Source organism: Falco punctatus, assembly GCF_963210335.1.
Source record: "Falco punctatus genome assembly, chromosome: 6".
Lineage (NCBI taxonomy): Eukaryota > Metazoa > Chordata > Aves > Falconiformes > Falconidae > Falco > Falco punctatus.
Genome location: NC_137585.1, coordinates 44671225 through 44691436, shown reverse-complemented (window position 1 = coordinate 44691436; position 20212 = coordinate 44671225). Strand labels below are relative to the sequence as shown.

The following is a 20212-nucleotide window of genomic DNA, read 5'->3' as shown; positions in this document are numbered from 1 at the left end:
CGCCACCGGCGGCGGCGCGGCCTCAGGCAGAGGGCGGTGCGGGAGGCGGTGCGCCCCGGCCCGCCTGCCGCCTCACGGCCCCGCTCGGCTCCCTCCCCAGCGTCCCCTTCACCGCATTCCTGCCCACGGGCAGCGGGACCCCAGGAGCCCCCTTTCAGCCGACGGGGCCGCCTCACCCCCGGAGCGCCCCTCAGCGGAGTTCGCGGCCGTCCGGGCGGGCGCGGCCTACATTGCCCAGCGTCCCGCGCCGAGGGCGGCGCCACCGGAAGCGCGGGGCGGACTACTTCCGGCTGTGCGCGAGCCCCAAGCGGAGGCGAGCCCGCGAGCCTACACCCCGACGAGACAAGATGGCCGGGCTGCCCCGCAGGATCATCAAGGTACCCCCGCCTGCCCCGCCGCGCTCTGCGGGGCGCCTGAGGGGGGGCCGGGCCGGGCCCCGCGCGGCGGGTCAGGGCAGGGTAGGGCTGGGCTGGGCCGGGCCGGGCCGCGCACCGCTTCCGGTGCCCGGGAGCAGGGCCGCGCGGGGGCAGGGCCCTCCCGGGCCTTCTCCTTCCCCAGCCGGGCGGGGGGGGACCCGCCGCTGAGCCCGTCCGCCGCGGGAGCGACTAGGGGTTGGGGCCGCGCCGGTCCCGGTCCTGGTCCTGGTCCCTGCGCCGCTGGCTGTGTGGCCGCCGGCGGGGGCTCCCGGGTGTGCGCGGGCGGTGGGGAGCGGCTGGGCCCTCCTGAGGGGCCGGGGGCGGCGAGCGGCAGTGGGCCCGCGCCTTCCACAGTGGCCGCCCAGGCGGCGGCAGCGCCTCACGGCCTGCCCTGCTGCCGTCTGCTGGGTGCCTGCGCGCCCTTTCCGCGGCCCGGAGCTTGGAGGGCACCGGACGCACCCCCCTGGCTCTTTCCCCGGCTGCGCGGCTCCTCGCCGGCTCGGGGCCGGGGGATCGCGGCGGCGGCGCGGTGCTGGGCTCCCGCTCCGGTACGAGGAGGGGCGAAACTCAGCGAGTGGTTAAACCGGGGCTTGAGCTGCACGTCGGGGGCATCCGTGCCGGCACACGCGAAGCCAGCCTGGTTACTACTACGTGCGCTCTGAGCTGTCGGCCCTTACGGTGTTAGCGTCTTCCTGTTGGCGGTTCACTGTCTCGCTTGGACTTTCGTTTAAGCTCAAAAGCTTTGTAAGGGCTCTCTTCTTCGGGGTATTTTCAGCTGACCCTTAGGACTTGAATGGTTTGGAGTCACTTCACAGAGATACACAGCTAGCTGCATTGCAAGCTATCAAAAGATGGTTTAGTCGTGGGTGTTGGTGCTGGGCTACTCCTTCCCACTCCATTTGCAGTGTTGTGAGTTGAAGCCCTCAAATTGATGATTGCTCCCTTTACAAAAGTTACGAAGTGATTCCAGTGAGGTTCGCTAGCCCTCATAGGAAATAACAGCACCGTTGTTACTTGTTGAACTGTACAAATGTCACAAATAATTTCTAACACTGTGAAGCTCTCTTGGTTGAGCACATGATGTTGGCAACCATTGTAAAACGCCTGAGTGGAGAACATGTTAAATAGAGGAAAATACAGGTTTTTTTTTTCATATACTAAAAAGTCAAGCTATCTAACAGGTGATAGAGGACATGAGTTAAAAATAAGGCTGGAGTAGCATTTATCTGGTGTGAAATAGACTAAACTATGATTACTGCTCAGATTTGTAAGTAGTGAAAATAACAAAGACAAATCTTACAAAATGAGTTTGATGCTCACCCAGCTGCCTTAGTGCACAGCATGCAAAGCTGAATGTATTTCAGGTGTGAGAGGGATCACTGATTCATAATACAGTGGAACTGGTATTAATCAGAGTTGTGGTAAGAGCTCAGTCATGAGGCTGATGTCTGTATTAAATTTTTTAATAGCTCTTGACAATTCCCCTAAATACAACCAAGAAGCACACCCACTTGTAAGCTGGTGCATACGTTTCCTTCTTGGTGCTTTTGGGGTTTTTGTGTTTCCTAAAAGAAAACGTGGAGCAGTTCACGACTTGCTTCAAAGATGTGTGACGGCATGGGAATGTTTCTTCTCCTCCTGGAGAGGGGAGGTGGATGCCAGCAGAACAGAGACGTAGAAACTTCATGTTTCCTCCAGAGTATTCTCTTCAGTACTTTCAGGATTATTACATGTTACAAGGTGGTCTGTACAGTGGGTTGTGTATTTCCATGTGTGCATTATAAGTTCTCTGCAGCCAATGCAGAGCTTTTAAATCTTGGGTGGGTCACATTAGATGACCAATTCTTTAGCTCCTGTGCTATACATACATTAGGTTGCCAGATGTGCATACAGTCTAGGACTTGAATCTGACTATTTACTACAGACTCAAAAATGTGCAAAGTCATATTTTGAAATACTGCAGCTGCAGAGGTGCAGACCTAGAAATATGCCTGCTTGAGTCCTCAGGAGTCTTGAGTGAGAATTGTTTTGACCTTTTCTATCCTGCTAATCTTGATGTTGGAGTTAAATTTCCTATTGCTAGTTGCCTTAGAGGGAGGGGAAGGAGTGAACTCTGCTTAGTGAGAATGAAAAACAAGGAAAGGAAATGGAAGTGAGAGAGATTGGGAAGGAAAGAGCTGTAGAAAGGTGAAATAACTCCAATAACAAGGTGAACTGATTTTCTTTATGCACAGTAATAAATTTGATGATAAATAAATGGTTTGGGTTAGTGTTAGGAAAAGACCTCCTCCCTTTGATCCACATGCACCCTTTGTGTTGTCATCCGAGGGAGACCGCTGATGGCTGATTTGGGATACGAGTGCATATTTGGACTGTAATGAAGTATAGAGTCTAGTTAGCTGCTCGAAATACAGCTGGCATTCCTCATTTTGACCGACTGCTGGCAGATGGCCTGGCTCTCAGGTTGACTAGCAGCCCTGTACTCCTCGGCTTGCTGCTTTGCTATGTGGAGGCTGTCATCTGGCCCAGTAGGAGAGCAGTAGTTTTCCTTGTCTCAGCAGAGCACTCTATTTATATTTCTAATACTTCCCCCAAATTCAATTCAAAGGTGTTAGTATAGATGTTGCAAAGCAATTGTTACAGAAGATACAGAATTAGTCCCAGTTTGCTGTCCTCAGATTACTTAGGATCACGGACTGAGTGTGTGTATGGGAATGATCTGTAAGCTCAAGAGATTACTTGCTTTAGTGTTACAACTTGGTGTTAGCACTTCACAAATGTTGAGTAGAAAATGATGACATAGTTTTGAATCTTTAAAGATATAGTCAGAATTGGAAAATCTATCTTGTGAATAGAGAAGAGGTATTTTTATTTTCTTCAGTAGTCCAAAGCTAGGAGTCCTCTGAGAATCACCTTGACAAGAAAATCCGTTCATGTAAGATAAAATAAAAATATGCTATGGCACATTTACATAGGTGTGCATTTTTGATGCTGTAAAATTTTTTCTTAATATTAATCCTGTATTAAAATGTGAGCCTTTGCAATATACACAATAAAGAAGCCCAGCGATTTTTACATTCAAGCATGTATTACACCAATTCTCTCCAGTGTTGCAAAGTCACGTAGCTCCAGTCAAGTAAGGAATTGAATTGCATCTGATTTTTTTTTTTTTTGGCTGACATTCAGTCCACCTCATTGCTGTGTCAAGTGCAGTCAGTATATCTGAATGGGATGGGCAATACTGCCTCTTGTCATCTTTTCAAATGGTTTTTTTTTCCTGCTGTTTTCACTACTGCAGTGATCTCATTATTCATGATTTGATGTCCAGGTCTATGTTTTGACTGTGTAGCCAGTTGTTAGTAGTGCTTCTGTTGCAACCACTGCAGCTGCTCTTATCATGAAGCAACCATCTGAAGCAGTATCTGAGACTCCTTCAGACTTTTTTAGTTGATGAATTTATCGGCATTAAATTACTGAGTCTTTGATTTCCTCCCCTGCATGGTATTGTGTTGTATGAGATACTAATTTCTTGGTGTTTACTGTGAGAAGCTGTTTCCACATTGCTGCTAGCTTGCAGTATTTTTCGAGGATCTGGGTGACATTTGGATTGCTGAGTTATAAAATGCTACCTGAAAATGTAAAATTTCTCAGAGGTTTTATGAAGATTCTCATGGTGTGTGTGGTGATGGGCACCAACAGCATTCTATATTAGAGGTCAGTATGAACAGCTTTATATGTTTCTTAAAATATAAATCAGGCATTTAGTCTGCAACTTCTGAAACTTCTAGAAGTTCTTGAACAGTATTACTGGTAGCCAACTTGAAGTTTGTCATTTTGTCTTGGAAGCTATGGGCTTTTGGGGTGTGGACATCTGTCTCCACCTGAAAATTTAAGTTGCCATTACTTCTTGATTTCTTTGACTTTTTTTTTTATTTCCTGGATAGAAAAAATTAAAAAGGCTGAAGGTAAGCTTAGCATCTTTAGTGGTATTTTGCATTTGTTTGGATGGTGGTTAGGCATAAAAACATTACTTCTGGACAGTGCTGTTCCTTGGCATTTGCAGAGGAACTGTATATTTGGTCTTTGTAATGTGTTTTTGCCCCTTGTATGCTGTTTGAATCTTGTGGATAACTTCAAATTTGACAGGAGGGTAAGAACTTGAGGAATTTTCAGAGGGTGTTTTGTATCATTCTTCTTAAAACCACCTTCCCCTGCCTCCCCAACAAATGTAGGAAGGTAGGAAGATAAGACATAACACTACTTTGCAACCCACATTGAATCTTCTTGCCAGGTGACCAGTATAGCATAGGCTGGCTCTGGTAGTGGGAGGGGTGTAGAGGCAGGTATTGGAAGCCTGAAGTTCGGCGGGATGCAACCTTTGTGGAGGTGTCAGGGCAAAGCTGAGAAGGTGGTTCAGGCTCAGAGGATAGGAAAACTTTCAAGTCAGACTAAGGTACCAGTTTTGAAAGGAAGACATGGATTCCTAATAAGAGATATTAAAGAGGACACTGATAACTTTTCACATCCTTTTCCTTAAAGAAGCTTTCAGCAGACGCTAGAGAAGAAAAACTGAGGAAAAAACTAGATAATCCAACTACAGGCAAAAGTCTTGTTTGGACCACCTCTTTGTATAACACTGGAGCAACTTTGAGGTACAAATCTATAGTACACCAAGCTTTCTAACTACCGATGCTAATGGTTTTCTATTGTTTTGCATGCAGGTTTTTTTAATACTATGCTTGTCTTATGTTTATGTGGCTTTCAGTGTACCTCAGAATTGGTTTTGTGTAATAGTACAAAACAAAAACATATTTTCATAGTTATATGTGACTGGTGAGTTAATAGTGAGAAGCAAGTGGCAAATTTTGCCATAGATGATATGGTGGGTTGGGTACCTGGATGGATGCCAGGTGCCCACCAAAGCTGCTCTATCACTCAGCTGGACAGAGGAGAGAAAATGCAATGAAAGGCTTGGCTTGTGGGTTGAAACAAGGACAGGGAGAAATCATGCACCCATTACCATCATGGGCAAAACAGACTCTACTTGAGGAAATTAGTTTAATTTATTACCAATCAAAACAGAGTAGGCTAATGAGAAAATGAAAACTAAATCTTAACACACTTTCCCTCCACCTCTCCCTTCTTCCTGGGCTTAACTTTACTCCCAAATTCTCTACATCCTCCCCCACTGAGGGGCAGGGGCGCAGGGAATGGGGGTTGTGCTCAGTTCATGACATGTCTCTGACACTCCCTCCTCGGGGGGAGGACTCCTCACACTCTTTCCTTGCTCCGTTGTGGGGTCCCTCCCAAGGGAGGCAGGCCTCCACAAACTTCTCCAAGGGGAGCCCTTCCCACAGGCTGCAGTTCTTCACAACCTGCTCCAGCATGGGTCCCTTCCACAGGGTGCAGTCCTTCAGGAACAGACTGCTCCGTCATGGGGGGTCACAAGCCCTGCCAGCAAAGGTGCTCCAGTGTGGGCTTCTCTCTCTCTATGGGTCCACAGGGTCCTGCCAGGAGCCTACTCCAGCATAGGGTCCCCATGGGGTCACAGCCTCCTTTGGGCACATCTACCTGCTCCGGCGTGGGGTCCTCCACGGGCTGCAGGTGGATTTCTGCTCTGCTGTGGAGCTCCATGGGCTGCAGGGGGTCAGCCTGCCTCACCATGGTCTTCACCGCAGGGTGCAGGGGTGAAGAATCTCTGGTCTGGTGCCTGGAGCACCTGCTCCCCCTCCTTCTTCACTGACCTTGGTGTCTGCAGTGTTGTTTCTCTTGCATTTTCACACTCCTGCCCCTCCTTTCTTAAATACGTTATCACAGAGGCACTACCAACATTACTGATAGGCTCAGCCTTGGCCAGCAGTGGGTCCATCTTGGAGCTGACTGGCATACCCTCTACTGGGGGAAGCTTCTAGCAGCTTCTCACAGAATCCACCTCTGTAGCTCTCCCTGCTACCAAAACCTTGCCACGCAAGCCCAGTACAGATGGCATTTGAATGTATGAATTACTGTTTGCTTTAACCACACTTTGATAGTTGACTCTGCACTGTATATTAATGCAAATGTGCTCCATCAGTATATTTGCAGGAATGGGTTCACTGTTAGCCTAGTGAATTTAGTTGTGCCTTACTTTGCTATAGCTGGAGATACACCATGAAAAGCTTGATCTGTGTTAGTACATAGATAATCCTCTAGGAATTTGCATAGGATCTCAGCTTCACAGTTCTAAAATCCTGTAATCTGCTCTGGAAAATTTGAGGAGGTGGTCGTTTTCAGGGGAGAGTGGTGCTGACCTTAAAAATGCCCCTCTTCACGTTACTATTGTTTGGCAATAAGGTCTTGTTCCAAGAGTGGGTAGATCCTGGATTTTTTTTTTTTTTTCTGGGAAGGTTACTTACTCTTGCCTGGAGTAAGTTTGTCTTCATCTCCCTGTAAGTGACTGTGCAATGGTTAAAATTGTGTGGTGATAGGAACTGGAGAACCAGAAATGCATGAGGGAAGGTTGTGAGCAATCTGGAGTTCGTGGTGCTTGCTTAGCAGAGCTGTGGTTTCAAGCTGCTGGACAATTGTTCATAGATTGAGTACTAGTTAATGGTTTCTAAATCTGCTGTACCACTGTTCTGTTCTTTGTTTTTACAGCTGTTGCCTTTGATACGTTGACACTCAGAACATTTTCTTGCTTTTTTTTTTTTTTTTTTTGAGGTGGTAGTGTAGTTACAGTTGGGGCTGGCGGTGGAGGCTGGTGGTAGGGTCTGGGAACCCGCAGGGTGATGGAAGCATTGGTGTACAGAGATGTTAGCCTAGTAATGAGTGCAGGAAGCAGAGGCGTGTGGGATGCTGACACCTGGGGAATATATGGCAAGGAAGAGAAGAATTAATGTGGAGGCCAGCTACTGGAAACCACAAGTGTAGCCTTCTATTTATGATGTTTGACCTCTGCCTTACAGTTTAATGGGCTTTATTGCTAATTCTTTTTTTTTTTTTTTTTTTTTTTCCTAAAAGGTAGATGCTATTTTCAGAAGAGTTCCTTCAATGTAGTTGTTTTACAGTGACACAAATTTAATCTAAACATTGTTAAATCTCTCTTGGCTATGATTTCTGGTTAGGTAACCAGTTCATTTTGAGTAATGCTGGTTATAGCCAGTTCTTTACACAATTGTAGCTAATGAATTGATAGACCCTAGAAGAACTTGTGCCAAAATGTTATGTACTGTTATAAAAGGTGTTTGAATTAAGTCTTTGTGGTTTTCTGAGGCAGCTTTATCCGTATATGTAAAAGGCAGTTTTGACTGATACGTTTCACTTTCCCCTACTGCCCCCCCCCCCCCAATAAAAATCAAAGCAGAAACATGCATGTGGTTTACTTTCTCATGTGTCACTTGCCAGTTCTTGGCGAAGGAGATAACTGTGATCTTCCCCCTTATCCCACTCTGACAGAAAAGGAAAGAATTGCCATTTGGCAAGTAATTATTAACTTGTCGGTGTGCCAGTATGCTGCTTTAAGTTTTGCCCTATGCCACTAAAACCTTCAGTTTCTACTTCGTACCTCAAAATTAACCTGAACTATTAGATGTAGTTGGACGATAATGGCACCGGTAGCTGGCAAGGGTTTCCTGCAATTGGCATAAAAATATGAAACAAATGTATGTCGTATGTAGTCTGAATTGAAATGCTAAAGTTGGTGGTGTACTTCTGTGTTTTTTTCAGAGAGCCAGCACAAGGTGGAGGAGTTACCACCTAGTTAAGTTAGATTAACCAGAAGTTCTCAAGGTGATTACCCTGGGTTCATGATGAGTAGCCTTACTATATAAACAGATTTAGCCTGGGTTGTGCTGGCACAAAAGTTTTTGTGCTGCTGTGGTAAGCTTGCAGTGAGGGACTGATTTGGTTCAGAACTCTGCAGTAAAGGTTATTTCTTAAGCCAAATCAGTTCTGTGACCTCATTTGTTGTTTGACTTTGCAAACACTTGGGCTGATAGAAGGGTTGCCTGGAATGGGGACTGTATAAATTAGCGCTGCTGCTGAGAAGTTTGGGCTTCTCATTCAGGCAAACCCTGCAATTTGTGAGGAAAGGAAAAGGTGGAGGTAGTTACAGATGTGAGTGAAGTTGATCAAGAAGGACTGAGAATCAGGCTGAAATGGTGGGGAGAAAAGCAGTTTGACTCAATTGTAAGCTCAATAGCTAAAGCCAGTGAAGCATAAGGTAAAGGACTTCAACTCTCAATGACTAAAAAAATCAGTGCAACTTAGGTGTACTTTTTTTTAAAGCTTTTCACTTTTTGCTATTGGTAGTGACTTTTCAACTGCTGGAGGACTTGGCAGCAGATGTCTGATCTCTCCTAGGAAGCAAATACTGAAGAAGCTGAGAAGCAATGAGTTAAACTGAAAGAGATCACTTTCCTCATCATATATTCTCCCACATAAATTATTGTGTGTGGTACCCTCCAGTGATAAGTGTTATCATTACAGCTATAGCAAAAAATGGAGCTAGTGGCTTTGATTTTAATTCTGTTATCTTTTTGAAAAACCTCTGATTTGCAATATTATCTGTGGAGTCTGAAGCAGTCTACTACATCCTCACTAAAAGTGCTTCTGGATACAACAGTTCAAACATTTCAGATTAAAAAGTACATTGTGATTCATGCTGTAGTGGGTTGACACTGGCCAGCTGCCCACCCAGTCACTCCCCACCTCAACCAGGCAGCAGGAGAAAAAAGATGAAAAAGCTTATGGTCCAAGAGAAAGATGGGGAGATCATTTACTGATTGCCATCAAGGGCAAAACAGGCTTGGCTTGGGGAAAATTAGTTTATTGCCAAGTAAAAGAGTTGGATGGTAAGAAGCAAAGATAGAGTTAAAACAACACCTTTGCCTCCTTTTTCCACACTCAACTGCAGTCCTTCCACTCCTGACTCCTCTACCTCCCCTGCCCCTGATGGTTCCAGGAGAATGGAAGTGTTTGCTTAGTCCCTAACAGCTCCTGTCTGCTGTTCTCTCCTCCTCCTCCTTGTGCTTCTCCTGTGCTCCAGCATGGTCCTCTCCATGGGTTGCAGTGTGGACGTCTGCTCTGTTCTGGTCCTCCATGAGCTACAGGGAATCTCTGTTCCAGTGTCTGAAGCACCTCCTCATCCTCCTCTGAGCTTGGTGTTCAGACTAGTTTTGCTCACATTTGTTTTTTTTTTTTCGTCCCCCTCACTGTTCTCTCTGTGGGATGCCTTCTATCCTGTTTTCCCAGGTGTGCCACCAGTGTGGCTGATGGGCTCAGCTGTGCGCTGTGTCATGTCTGTTGGAGCTGGCTGTGTCTGGCACAGCACAGCCCCTGGCCCCTTCCCACAGAGGTCAGACCGGAGGCCCCCTGCTGCCAACGCCTTGATACCTGCACCCTGTACATATGCCTAGATGATTAAGTAGTTACGCTAAACCAAATAAAAGTTTTATGTCCCAAAGTAGTGAGGCAAGCTGATGTGTATTTCTTTCAGTCTGGGTGCTTCTTTCATTTTACCAATAACTTTCTTTTAGGCTGTCTTGGGACTATTCATGCAGCGTTGCATCCTGTTGTTCCTATTATAAATGGCCAAGACTATCAAAGAAATTTGCTTTATAGTCAGCTGTTTGGAGACCCTTGCTTGTAGTACCTATGGAAGAAAAGTATCAAGAGATGTGTGCAGATTTCATTTAATCTTACTGTTGGAAGATGCTTTTACCTGCAGCTGGTGCCAAGTGTTCATCCATTTCTATTCAAAGTTACTGTCCTCTGCTAGATGACAGCAGAGTTTGTATGCTGTCAGTCAACATTTTTTGGTTTAAAGATCTGGTTAAAAGAGCCCAGTATACTTCCCTTGAGTTGAATTGGGAATACTGACAAGGTTTACTTTCTGGTGGTGATTTCTGCCAAGGGAGCAGCAATAAGCACTGGGAGTAGAGCTCTGAGCTGTGATTTGTTGCAGATTAAGTTTTACTAAGACATACTCATCCGTCAGCTGTCTTCCCTGATCTGTTCAGAATAAAACCATCTTGGGTTAGTTGAACCTACAGGTAAAGGTGGATATTACCTATGCTTTTTCACTGTCTGAAGTAGATTAGAGAGGCCTTGTACCTTGCCTTGAACTGATGAAGTTGTAGGGATGTAACCTCCATCTTGGGTGATGCTGAAGGTAAATTACTTGACTACGGCATAAGAATTGTGCTAGTAAATCTGCTGCTGAAAATACAAGGGAAGGGTCATTCCCCTGAGACTTTGCATAAAGATGCGGTATTGTGCCATTTTAAATATTTAACAGCTCTAAGACCTGCAATATTTTCTCTTTGTGTAAGAGGCCGTATTAATGGTTTCTGTTACAAAGTTTCAGAATAATTTTATTGCAGCTATGTTGACCTTTGTAAGTCTTAATGATGTTATCTCTTTAAGGTACTAGCATAAAGCTGCTTGTCACAAGGATGCTTTTCTGTAGTTGCAGTACTATAAAAGGTTGCTAGATAACTGTAACATGTAAGAAGATACACAGAGTCTAAGACGTTTGTGGAGGGATGAAGACTTTAATTTAGCAGTTACTGAAATTAGTGCTGTTGGTAGTTAAGCTTCTTCCTTTGGAATGAGGAGGTAGTCTGTGTTTCCTTTTTAGGTTGGTTATAGAACAGTAATCTGTTATGCTAGTATCTTGCTGTGATTGATGTTGCATTCTCAGCTCTTTAAACTGGCCCCTTCACCAAAAGGAGCAGTCTGTTCTCCCATCCTTCTGACAGCATGTGTTTGCACCCTTCTTGGCACAGCTGTTTTCGTGGACATGTGGTGAGCTGCATCAGGGACTCTTCTTTCTTGTATGACTTTTTTTTTTTTTTTTTTTTCTCCTTCCAGATCAGCTCCATGCTATCTCAACATGAGGCTGAGAAACAGCTATACACGCAAAAGTGAAGGTGCACAATAGGCCGAAGTGGAAAGGCAGCACAGCTTTTTTTTTTCTTCCTTTCCTCTGTCTGCTCATTTATCAGCTTATAACGTTCAGGTTTTGTAAGGTGTTGGGATTTCTCTAAGCTCCTTTTGTTCTAATAGATTTTATGAATTTCACCAAGTGATTTCACAGCTGGTATTAAAGGACTGTGTGGAGCAGAAGACCATGTTAGGTTATGTCAGAAGGTATATTCCTTCAACTGTAACACCTCACTAAAGACTACTATATTGAACTTGTGGATTAATATGCAGAATTTTTTACTTAGTGGAAGGTAACTGTATAGTAGTAATATTGAATATGAAGTAAGAAAACGGGTGTCAGGAAATTGAGCATGCAGACAGCTGAATTACTAAGCAAAGCAAATTTGCCTGAAGACATGGAGTATGGATTTCTTCTTTGAGCTAGTTTGTGCTGACTTTGCAGGAAAGCTTTTTTCTTAAATTCTAGTGGGCTTCATACAGTAGCCTTAAAGTTCTTGTAATTTGTGGGTGCTAGATATTGATCTGTTCTTAACTTTTTTTTTCCTCGCATCCCTTGGCAGGCAGTGTGAAATTTGTTGTGATTAGCTACTGCCATAGTACAGGGAATGGAATTGCAATTATTTTCCCAAACAAAGAATACAGTATCCTAAAAAGCAATGAAAAAGCTTTAAAAATTGTCTAATCCCATGCAACAATTTCTTCATTCGCTACTGGATTGGTCTCTGTCAGGCAGGTGAAGCTTTAGAGATTTCAGTTCAGCTCTGCTATGTAAGAAATAACATTTGGGTTTTTGGGTATTTTTTTTTGCAAATACTTGTATACATGAGTTTTCTGATTGTAGTTATTTGTCAATATGCCACTGTTTGATCCTGCACTAGTCTGTTGATAGCAAGTAAAACTTCTGAATTAGCTTTTTGTTTTCCAAAAACATAGCATACAGAAATCTTTTTTGGTTGTTTTGACTGAGGCCTTGGCAGCTTGAGGCTTTTATGAACACTTCTGCAAGACTGGAAGTGATTAAAATAGTATATTTCTAATGGATTTCTTTGTATGCTTGTTCATATTCCTGTGTGCTCTAACAATTGATTTTTGTGCATGTGTGTATGGAAGTTCAATTCACTCCTTTAAAGAAGGACTTTTGTGTTATTCTGGGTGTATGAACCAGGAGAATCCTTGTGGTTATGTCTGCTTTTCAGTAACTTTTTTTCCTTCTGCTGAAAGCAGATAACCAAGCAAAAATTCAAAGAATGAAACATCCCTGTGCAAACTGATCTCTTGTGTTTACGTGGTTTCTCAGTCTTTGCAAGCTGAAAACCCCTCATCCCCACCTCTTGCTCTGTTGGTCTCTTCTACAGGTCAGAGTGCACTCCCTTCCCGAGGTTTCTTGTCCTCACAGGTTACTGTAAAAACAGGTTGAGGGTTTTTTCCCCTTTGGGTACAATTAGTTTTCAATTTAATGTCTTCATAGAAGAATAGCTATGCAGAATGTCAGCTGCACCATCTGTCCCATCCATATCATCTGTCACTCTACTTCAGGCCACCTGTGTTGCGAAAGCAAAGCTTTTCTTATTTTGTCAAAACACCTTCAGCACTTCAGTGTTTTTTAATCACTTAATTAAAAATAAGAAAGATAAAATTGTGGGGGGGCATAACCAGTTGTGAATGACAGTGTTGTGGCTTGGTGTGGGTGTTTTTTTTTGTTTTGTTTTTTTCTGAAGTACTGACATGTATCTTCATTTTGGGTTTACTTTCTGCTGGCCAACGGAAATGACGACATACTCTTGGAATTGGAAGAAGTGGAGTAAAAGCAGGAGTGAGAGGAGATCTCAATCTAAAAACATAGCAGAGTATGACAGATAGAAGTAACTGCTTACAGCAGCATGCGATACTTCATTAAATGCTTTAGAGCTCAAAATATGTCCTGATATCTCTTCTGTGAAACTTACTTCAGTATGCTAGAGCAGAGCTAATAAGAAACACTATAAAGTGCTGTTCTGGAACACTTACTTGATGGAAATTTGTATTTCCATGAAGAGAACATTAACTGCTCTATTGTAAGAACATCTATTGTGAACAGCAAAACTGCAAAACCTAGTTCTTGGTGAATTTGTCCTTTTCCCTCTTTAGTATGTTAGTATTTGGATGTTCCAGGTCTTTCTGTCCTTATTGGCAGGGTTTTTTGCCAGGCAAGAATAGTACATACTTTGTTAGAATAAACTGGCTGAAGAGCATGTAATATCAAACTTCTTCACGTCTTTCTCTTCAGAAACATTGAGCTTGGTTTCTGTCTTAGCCACTGACAGCTTACAAAGTGCACAGAAACGTTCAAATTGGACAAAGGTTTCAAAGGCAGTTTTAGGGGCAAAGCAGGAAGTAACAGCTTGCACAAAATTCACTTCCTCAGCCAAAAGGCTGTTAGAAAGATTTTGCTTAAAAAGGTGCTGGAAAGTGAAGTATTGCATATGCTTGATCTTCCTGATTAGTTAAAAAAAGGTGGGAAGTTAGGAGTTTAAAATAAACAAACAAATAAATCACTTCTAATTAATGTGTTTGAGAGACTTTTTCATTCGGTAACCATCCTCTGGGGAAAGTAGTATAAAATTACAAAATAAGATCAACATATAGTTAAACTATTTCCTTGTTTGTAGATTGAGTCCACATCTTGTGACTCTTATGGGTAATTTACAGGGTGGGTTCTTTTTTTATTTTAAAAAAAGAAAGTCTTTAAGCAGTTTGATTTCCAGACCTGGTGCATAGTGTTTCCCTGTTTACTGACAACTGGTTCTCTCGAATATGATTATTTCTCCAAGTCTTATGGCAAATCAAATTGATTTTGGTATCAGCATGTCTTTAACTGGCCACTGTACTCCAAAATGTGGAACTCAAGTCCCTGATATCACTTTAGAGCTGGACCTACTTGTATGTTGAAGCATTTTACATGCTTAGACCTTAAAATGGAACTTTTTGATAATTTTTTCCCTTTCTGTTCTTCTTCTATGGTTTCCCCCAAATATATTGAAGATATTTTAAAGTTCGTCATAATTGAAGTGCAAAAGCCTTATTTACTGGCTGATTTTAGCAGTGGTATTGATGGATTTAAGTACAAACATTTCACATTCTTTTTAATAAATGGCACCTTTCTTGTGTTTTTCATGGACTAACAAGCGTTTCTGTTACACTGTTTTAAAAAGATGCTGTTTCTAAACTGAAGATGCTTCTCAGCTTTTGCGTAAAACAGTAGTGATGTATGTTCACAGGAATCACGACCTATCATTTTGTGTGTCAGAGGAGTTTAGGCTGTTGCTTGTGCTCTTGGCATGATGGCTGCATCAGAGCCTGGCGAGTGTGAAAGATGAGTGTCAACAAATTCCCTCACAGATTTCTTGCAAGTATTTCTCACTTCTGTTTGAAAACAGCTTGAATTATCCTGATAGTGGTGGAGCTCCATGCACAGTGCAGGCAGTGAAGTGTGCTTTCTCAAAGTGTTTTTCATCTAATATTAATGTTCCACAGCGCGCCTGTATGGGTCTTAGCGCTACTAGTGTAGCTGCATGAAGCATGAATGCTTTTCTTTGCACTCACCTCTTCTGTGGTGTTTTACACTAAGATAACTGCATCCACATAACATAGAGGCATAAAGGGCTATCTGAATGTGATGACATATTAGCAATGGTGTAGCTCCTTCAGTATTATGTGGTACCTTGATTAAAATAATTGGTTTTCTCATACATGGGCTCTCTCATTGTTTGTTGACAAATGGTTTTTAGTGGCAGAACGTGCAGGTTGCAGCCAGGCACTGCTCGCTCAGTTATGCTAGCAGGTAGAAGTGCTGATGCTGCTGCCAGAGAACTGCTGATTCTGGGTTATTTTAAGCCAGGATTGGCTGCCCAATATGGTTACAGTCAGCATACTGACATAACTAGGGAGGTAGTCTGGGGACTAGCGTGACTGCGTGGGGGCTAGGGGCTGCTGAGATCAGCCCAGCTATTAAAATGCGTTACCCTTAATATTTAAAAAGGGGGAGAAAAAAAAGTCTTTAAATTTTAGCATGCCCATAAGAACCAAAACCATGATTTGCCTACAAGCATGTATCTGGCAAAGTCCAAGGGGTAGCAGCTGTGAACAAATTTAAAAATTGGATCTTTTCATTAAGTTTGTTCTCTTTCCAATGTCACCTTGGGTCCTTGTATTAGTTTGTGTTTGGCATAAGACACTGTTTCCTCTGCCAAAACTGTCAAGCTATATAGTAAGTATGTGGTCCTTCATAGGCAGACACCCAAATTGTCCCATTTACCTGCAGCAGCACTCACACTGAAAACTTGCTGAAAGAAATGGGGAATGTTTTATGCATTTACAGGGATAATCTGTCATTTCTTAATGCTTTAGTTCAGTGGTATGAAAGTCAGTAAGCATTCATTATAACTTCTCTACAGAATTACTGTACAAGTAAATAGCCAGCAGAATACAGAGTCCGAGTACATTACACGTTTATGTGTATAATTTAAAATATACTTGCAGAAGTGTAGACAGCTCTAAGGATCTTGGATGGCCTTCTAGTAAGGTGTGTAAGTGGCACTGACAGCTAACGCCTATGCATATTAAGTAGGCAGTATGTAGTCACAACAGGGAATTAGACCAGATAAATTGATTTTTATGCTTGTGTATGTGTATAGTAACAACTTCAATATTATGGTCTGTAGGACCTTGACAATTTTGAGATGAATGACTGGATTTTGGCATTAATTACTGTGACATCACTTCTTATATTATATATTTGATTATTTTTTTGCTAAGGTGATGTGTTATTAACTGCATCAAGACAGCCATATCACTTAAGTGCTGTGTAAATTAATTTTTACAAAATGCCAGTACTGTTACAATCCAGTTATGTTTGAAGAATGTATTAAGCCAAGCAGTGGTGATCTGTCTATTTTGTGCTTGTATTGGTGCTACTGTAGACACACAGAATAAATGTTACAAAACTAGAATAATAAATGAATGCACCTACAAGTCTCAATTTTTCATCAGTAGATACAGATAGTGGTGAAAAAATTAACTGTACATAGTAATAACAAGCTAGAGGAAAAGCAGGAAATGGGGCTAAAATTACCTGAGGAAATGAGGCTTCGGCAGGACTTCTTGTCCCTGCTTAATGTCCTTTTGTCCCTTTTGGCCTTGAGTCCTTTTTTTTTTTTTTTTTTTTTTTGTGTTTTTTTTTTTTTGGTTTTAATAAGAATGAGCAGAATGGTGCCTGGTAAGACTTGTGAAGGCTGGTGGCAGAGGAGGGGGAAAGATGTACAGGACTTGGTCGGTTTGTCTGTTCAGTGCGTTGTTGGGATGATGGATGGTCAGAACATGGGCAGCTCTTAGCTATGGTCACAGCGTGTACCTGAAGTAGGATTGGTGCTGTAGGCAGAAGAATTGAGCAACAAAGAATACAAATACCTGTAGGAAACCAGGCTTCTCTAATTTTGCTGCTTACAGAACAACTTGCCTGTCTCCTGCTGTTTTTTAGGGTAAACTTGCAACGTGGCTATTTGTAGGCTGGAAATGCCCACACCAGAGGTTATATGTAGGCTGAAAGTGCTCGCACCGAAGCTATTTATACATACATATGTGTAAATATATAAAACATCCTTAAAAACACTTTTAGTGTTGCAGCATAGTACTTTAAATTCTCTGAAGTTGGATCTGATTCCAGTACAAATGTTCATCTTAATAAACTGGTTCACTCTTGTTAAAGTAAACCTTGAACGCTTTCTGTGAGTGATTAACCCTTTTGGCTTTTCATTTAGGGGATTCTCTATTTAAGGTAGCATGGGAAATGCTTTTGGTATTTTCATTGTGGTATTCTTTAAATTGCTCTTAAGTATATTGAAAAAAATAACAGCTTGGTAGTAGTTTAATCAAAAGTTAAGAGATTTGAGAACAATTTAATTGTTATCTATTATCTTGTGCTATAGAAGCACACTATTACAGCAGTTGAGAGATCTGAAAGATGTGTACCAGTTTACCACATCCTCATCTCCTTTCTGTTGATGTTCTTTAACATGTTTGTCTAACACTGTTTCTGTGGATGTAGGCAAATAGCTCATAATGTTGTTTTTAAAATAGTTTGTATAGGTTGTGTTTATTTTGAATGGGTTGTGTTTGTTAACATTGCTGCCTCTTTTTCTTCTAGGAAACCCAGCGCTTGCTGGCAGAGCCAGTCCCTGGGATAAAAGCGGAGCCAGATGAAAGCAACGCACGTTATTTTCACGTAGTCATTGCAGGTCCACAGGATTCCCCCTTTGAGGGTGGGACATTTAAACTTGAACTATTCCTTCCAGAAGAATATCCAATGGCAGCTCCTAAAGTACGTTTCATGACCAAAATTTATCATCCTAATGTAGACAAGCTGGGAAGAATATGTTTAGATATTTTGAAAGGTAAGTACTATCTTGTTTTCTTTCTTTAGATTTTACTAAGTACAGAAATGTATAAAATGACCTGAAAAATAGGTTTAATTTGTTTAAAAAATACCGTGCATATTCTTTAATCTAGGCGATGAAAACTTGCTGTTTCTATAGATTATGGTGAATACGGTGTTTCATACAGTTATAAATGTCTCTTCAGATAAATGGTCCCCAGCTTTGCAGATTCGTACAGTTCTGCTATCAATCCAGGCTTTGTTAAGCGCTCCCAATCCAGATGATCCACTAGCAAATGATGTAGCTGAGCAATGGAAGACCAATGAAGCCCAAGCCATAGAAACAGGTGATGTCTTACACTTTTTTCTTTTTCCCCCCTAGTTCTAGGAAGTTGCTGATTACTTGGTGGTGGGGGATGTAAATCCTGACCTCTTTGTCTTATGTCTGCAACTTGCAGAAACAATTACTGCATACAGTCATAGTCCAAGTACCCTGAATGTGCCTGCAGTGGTCTATTTTCAAGTCTGTGAGGCTTGCTAGAAGAAAAGGTCTGTCTGTTTTATCATGAATTTTCATGTTGCTAAATTGCAAGCGTGTCTAATGTGGAGTTGTGGTAAAATACAAGTATACACCACTGCTTTTCCTCTGTAGCTTAAAGAACAGATTATCTGGTTTCAGAAAGTACATCTCTTCCATACTAGCTTCTGTTGCAGGCCGCAGTGAACTGAAAGAATTGCTTCGTTACGCCTCTTCACTTTTGGATCCACTGTAGTCAGGCCATTTCTGTAATATACAAAAGCTGACAGCTGCTGGCCTTCAAAATTGCATTTAAAATCTCGGAACTAGTATATTTTGTGTACTTGCAGCAGTGATATACAAGTGATCTTTAAAAAAAAGTGTTTAAAATTACTTTATTAAAGCCTGAAAAATACATCTTTTCTTAAATGTGTTTCTTTTTCTTTCCAGCCAGAGCATGGACTAGGCTATATGCCATGAATAATATTTAAATGCGCTTTGAACATCAAGTGTGCATCACTTCTCCTGTTCTGCCAAGACCTCTTCCTTTTTTGTTTGCATTTAATGGACACAGTTTTAGAAACATTACAGAATAAAAGCCCAGACATCTTCAGTCCTTTGGTGATTAAATGCACATTAGCAAATCTGTGTCTTGTCCTAATTCACTATTGTACCGCATGAGCAGAGGCTAGAAGTATCATCTGGATTGTTGTGAAATTGTTTGAAAGCAGCAGCACATCTCTGCTTTTAATCATTTTTCCCATCATGGTTTAAGTATAAGCACTGTGAGTGAAGGTAGGCAGGGTTAGCTGTGGGGCTTTTTGTTTTAATTTTGTGGGCTCCTCCTCCCTTTTTATGGTGATGCTAATTGCATTGGTAAAAGCAGCTAACCAGTTATACTTTAGAATATACCCTCTAGCCCAGTCTAACTTAGGCGCTGTAGATGGACAAGCTTCATTGTTTGAACAAAAAATGGGAACATTAAACATCCATCACCTTCACTAATAATATTGTGATTCTGCTGTCAAGTGTAGAAAAATCCCTCCAAGAAAAAGCTTGTGACCATTTTGTATGGCTTGTCTGGAAAATCTCCTGTAAATCTTATGTTTTAGTAAAATATTTTTTGTTATTCTACTTTGCCTTTGTACAGTTTATTTTGCTGTGTTTTCATTTCTCTAATGTGACAATCGTATTTAAAAAAAAAATTAAACAAGAATTGACAATTTGTCTTCAGCAGTCTGACAGATTAAACAGTAAAGAGGTGGAATTCACAAGATTTTTTTTGCTTTTGTTTGACTTTTTTAATGAACTTGTGTTATGTGGGTGATCTTACCTGGCCAATTTAGTATGAAAATGCATTTGAAGTGACTTCTAGAAACAACTCTCTGATGTAGCCATTGTAACCATAATTTTAGTAATGTATTGACGTGCATTTTCATGGAAATAACTGTAATAAAGTAGGAGGTTGAGAGCAAATGACAGCACTAATTACGAGTATCTGCATAACTTTGCTGAGTGTCATCAGATGTTACACTACACAGTTTTCTAACTTATTTAATTCCTACCCTCCATTAATATGAAATACCACTGTTACATCAGTTGATACACAAACTGGCTCTTTGGTTAACCACTTACAGGTAGCGGCTCATACCACTGGTTTTCTCTACAAGCCTTATTAAGCTACTTGCTTGAGCAGCTGGTTTGCTTACATAGCAACAAAGCTTTTTTTATTGGAGGGAAGTGATTAAAAAACTTCTTACTCATCCTTGGTTTTTGCGTATGCGTTGTGTTTGGGAGTCCAGCATCTTTTCTGGGAACCCATCTGATTGCTTCCCTTAATTTCTTGTGTCCCTGTTACCATTCTTTCCCCAAGCCCTCTCACTCACACACACAAAAAAAAAAGCTTAAAAGCTTTTGGCAAGGCCAGCCTGAAGTATATAAATG

The 20212-nt window shown here is 42.0% G+C and overlaps 1 protein-coding gene across 2 annotated transcripts; it reads left to right on the top strand.

The window, feature by feature from the left end:
* The first annotated feature begins 220 nt into the window (after positions 1 to 220).
* UBE2N (ubiquitin conjugating enzyme E2 N) lies at positions 221 to 19402 on the top strand. Of its 2 annotated transcripts, none has more exons than XM_080393349.1 (4): positions 221 to 377; positions 17524 to 17770; positions 17958 to 18098; positions 18719 to 19402. In XM_080393349.1, exons 1-4 carry the CDS (start codon positions 348 to 350, stop codon positions 18757 to 18759), a joined length of 459 nt encoding a protein of 152 aa, XP_080249475.1. In that variant the 5' UTR covers positions 221 to 347; the 3' UTR covers positions 18760 to 19402. The 2 variants fall into 2 exon arrangements, with proteins under 2 accessions (XP_080249475.1, XP_080249474.1); XM_080393348.1 differs by lacking the exon at positions 18719 to 19402 and adding an exon at positions 18210 to 18706.
* Positions 19403 to 20212: the final 810 nt, after the last annotated feature.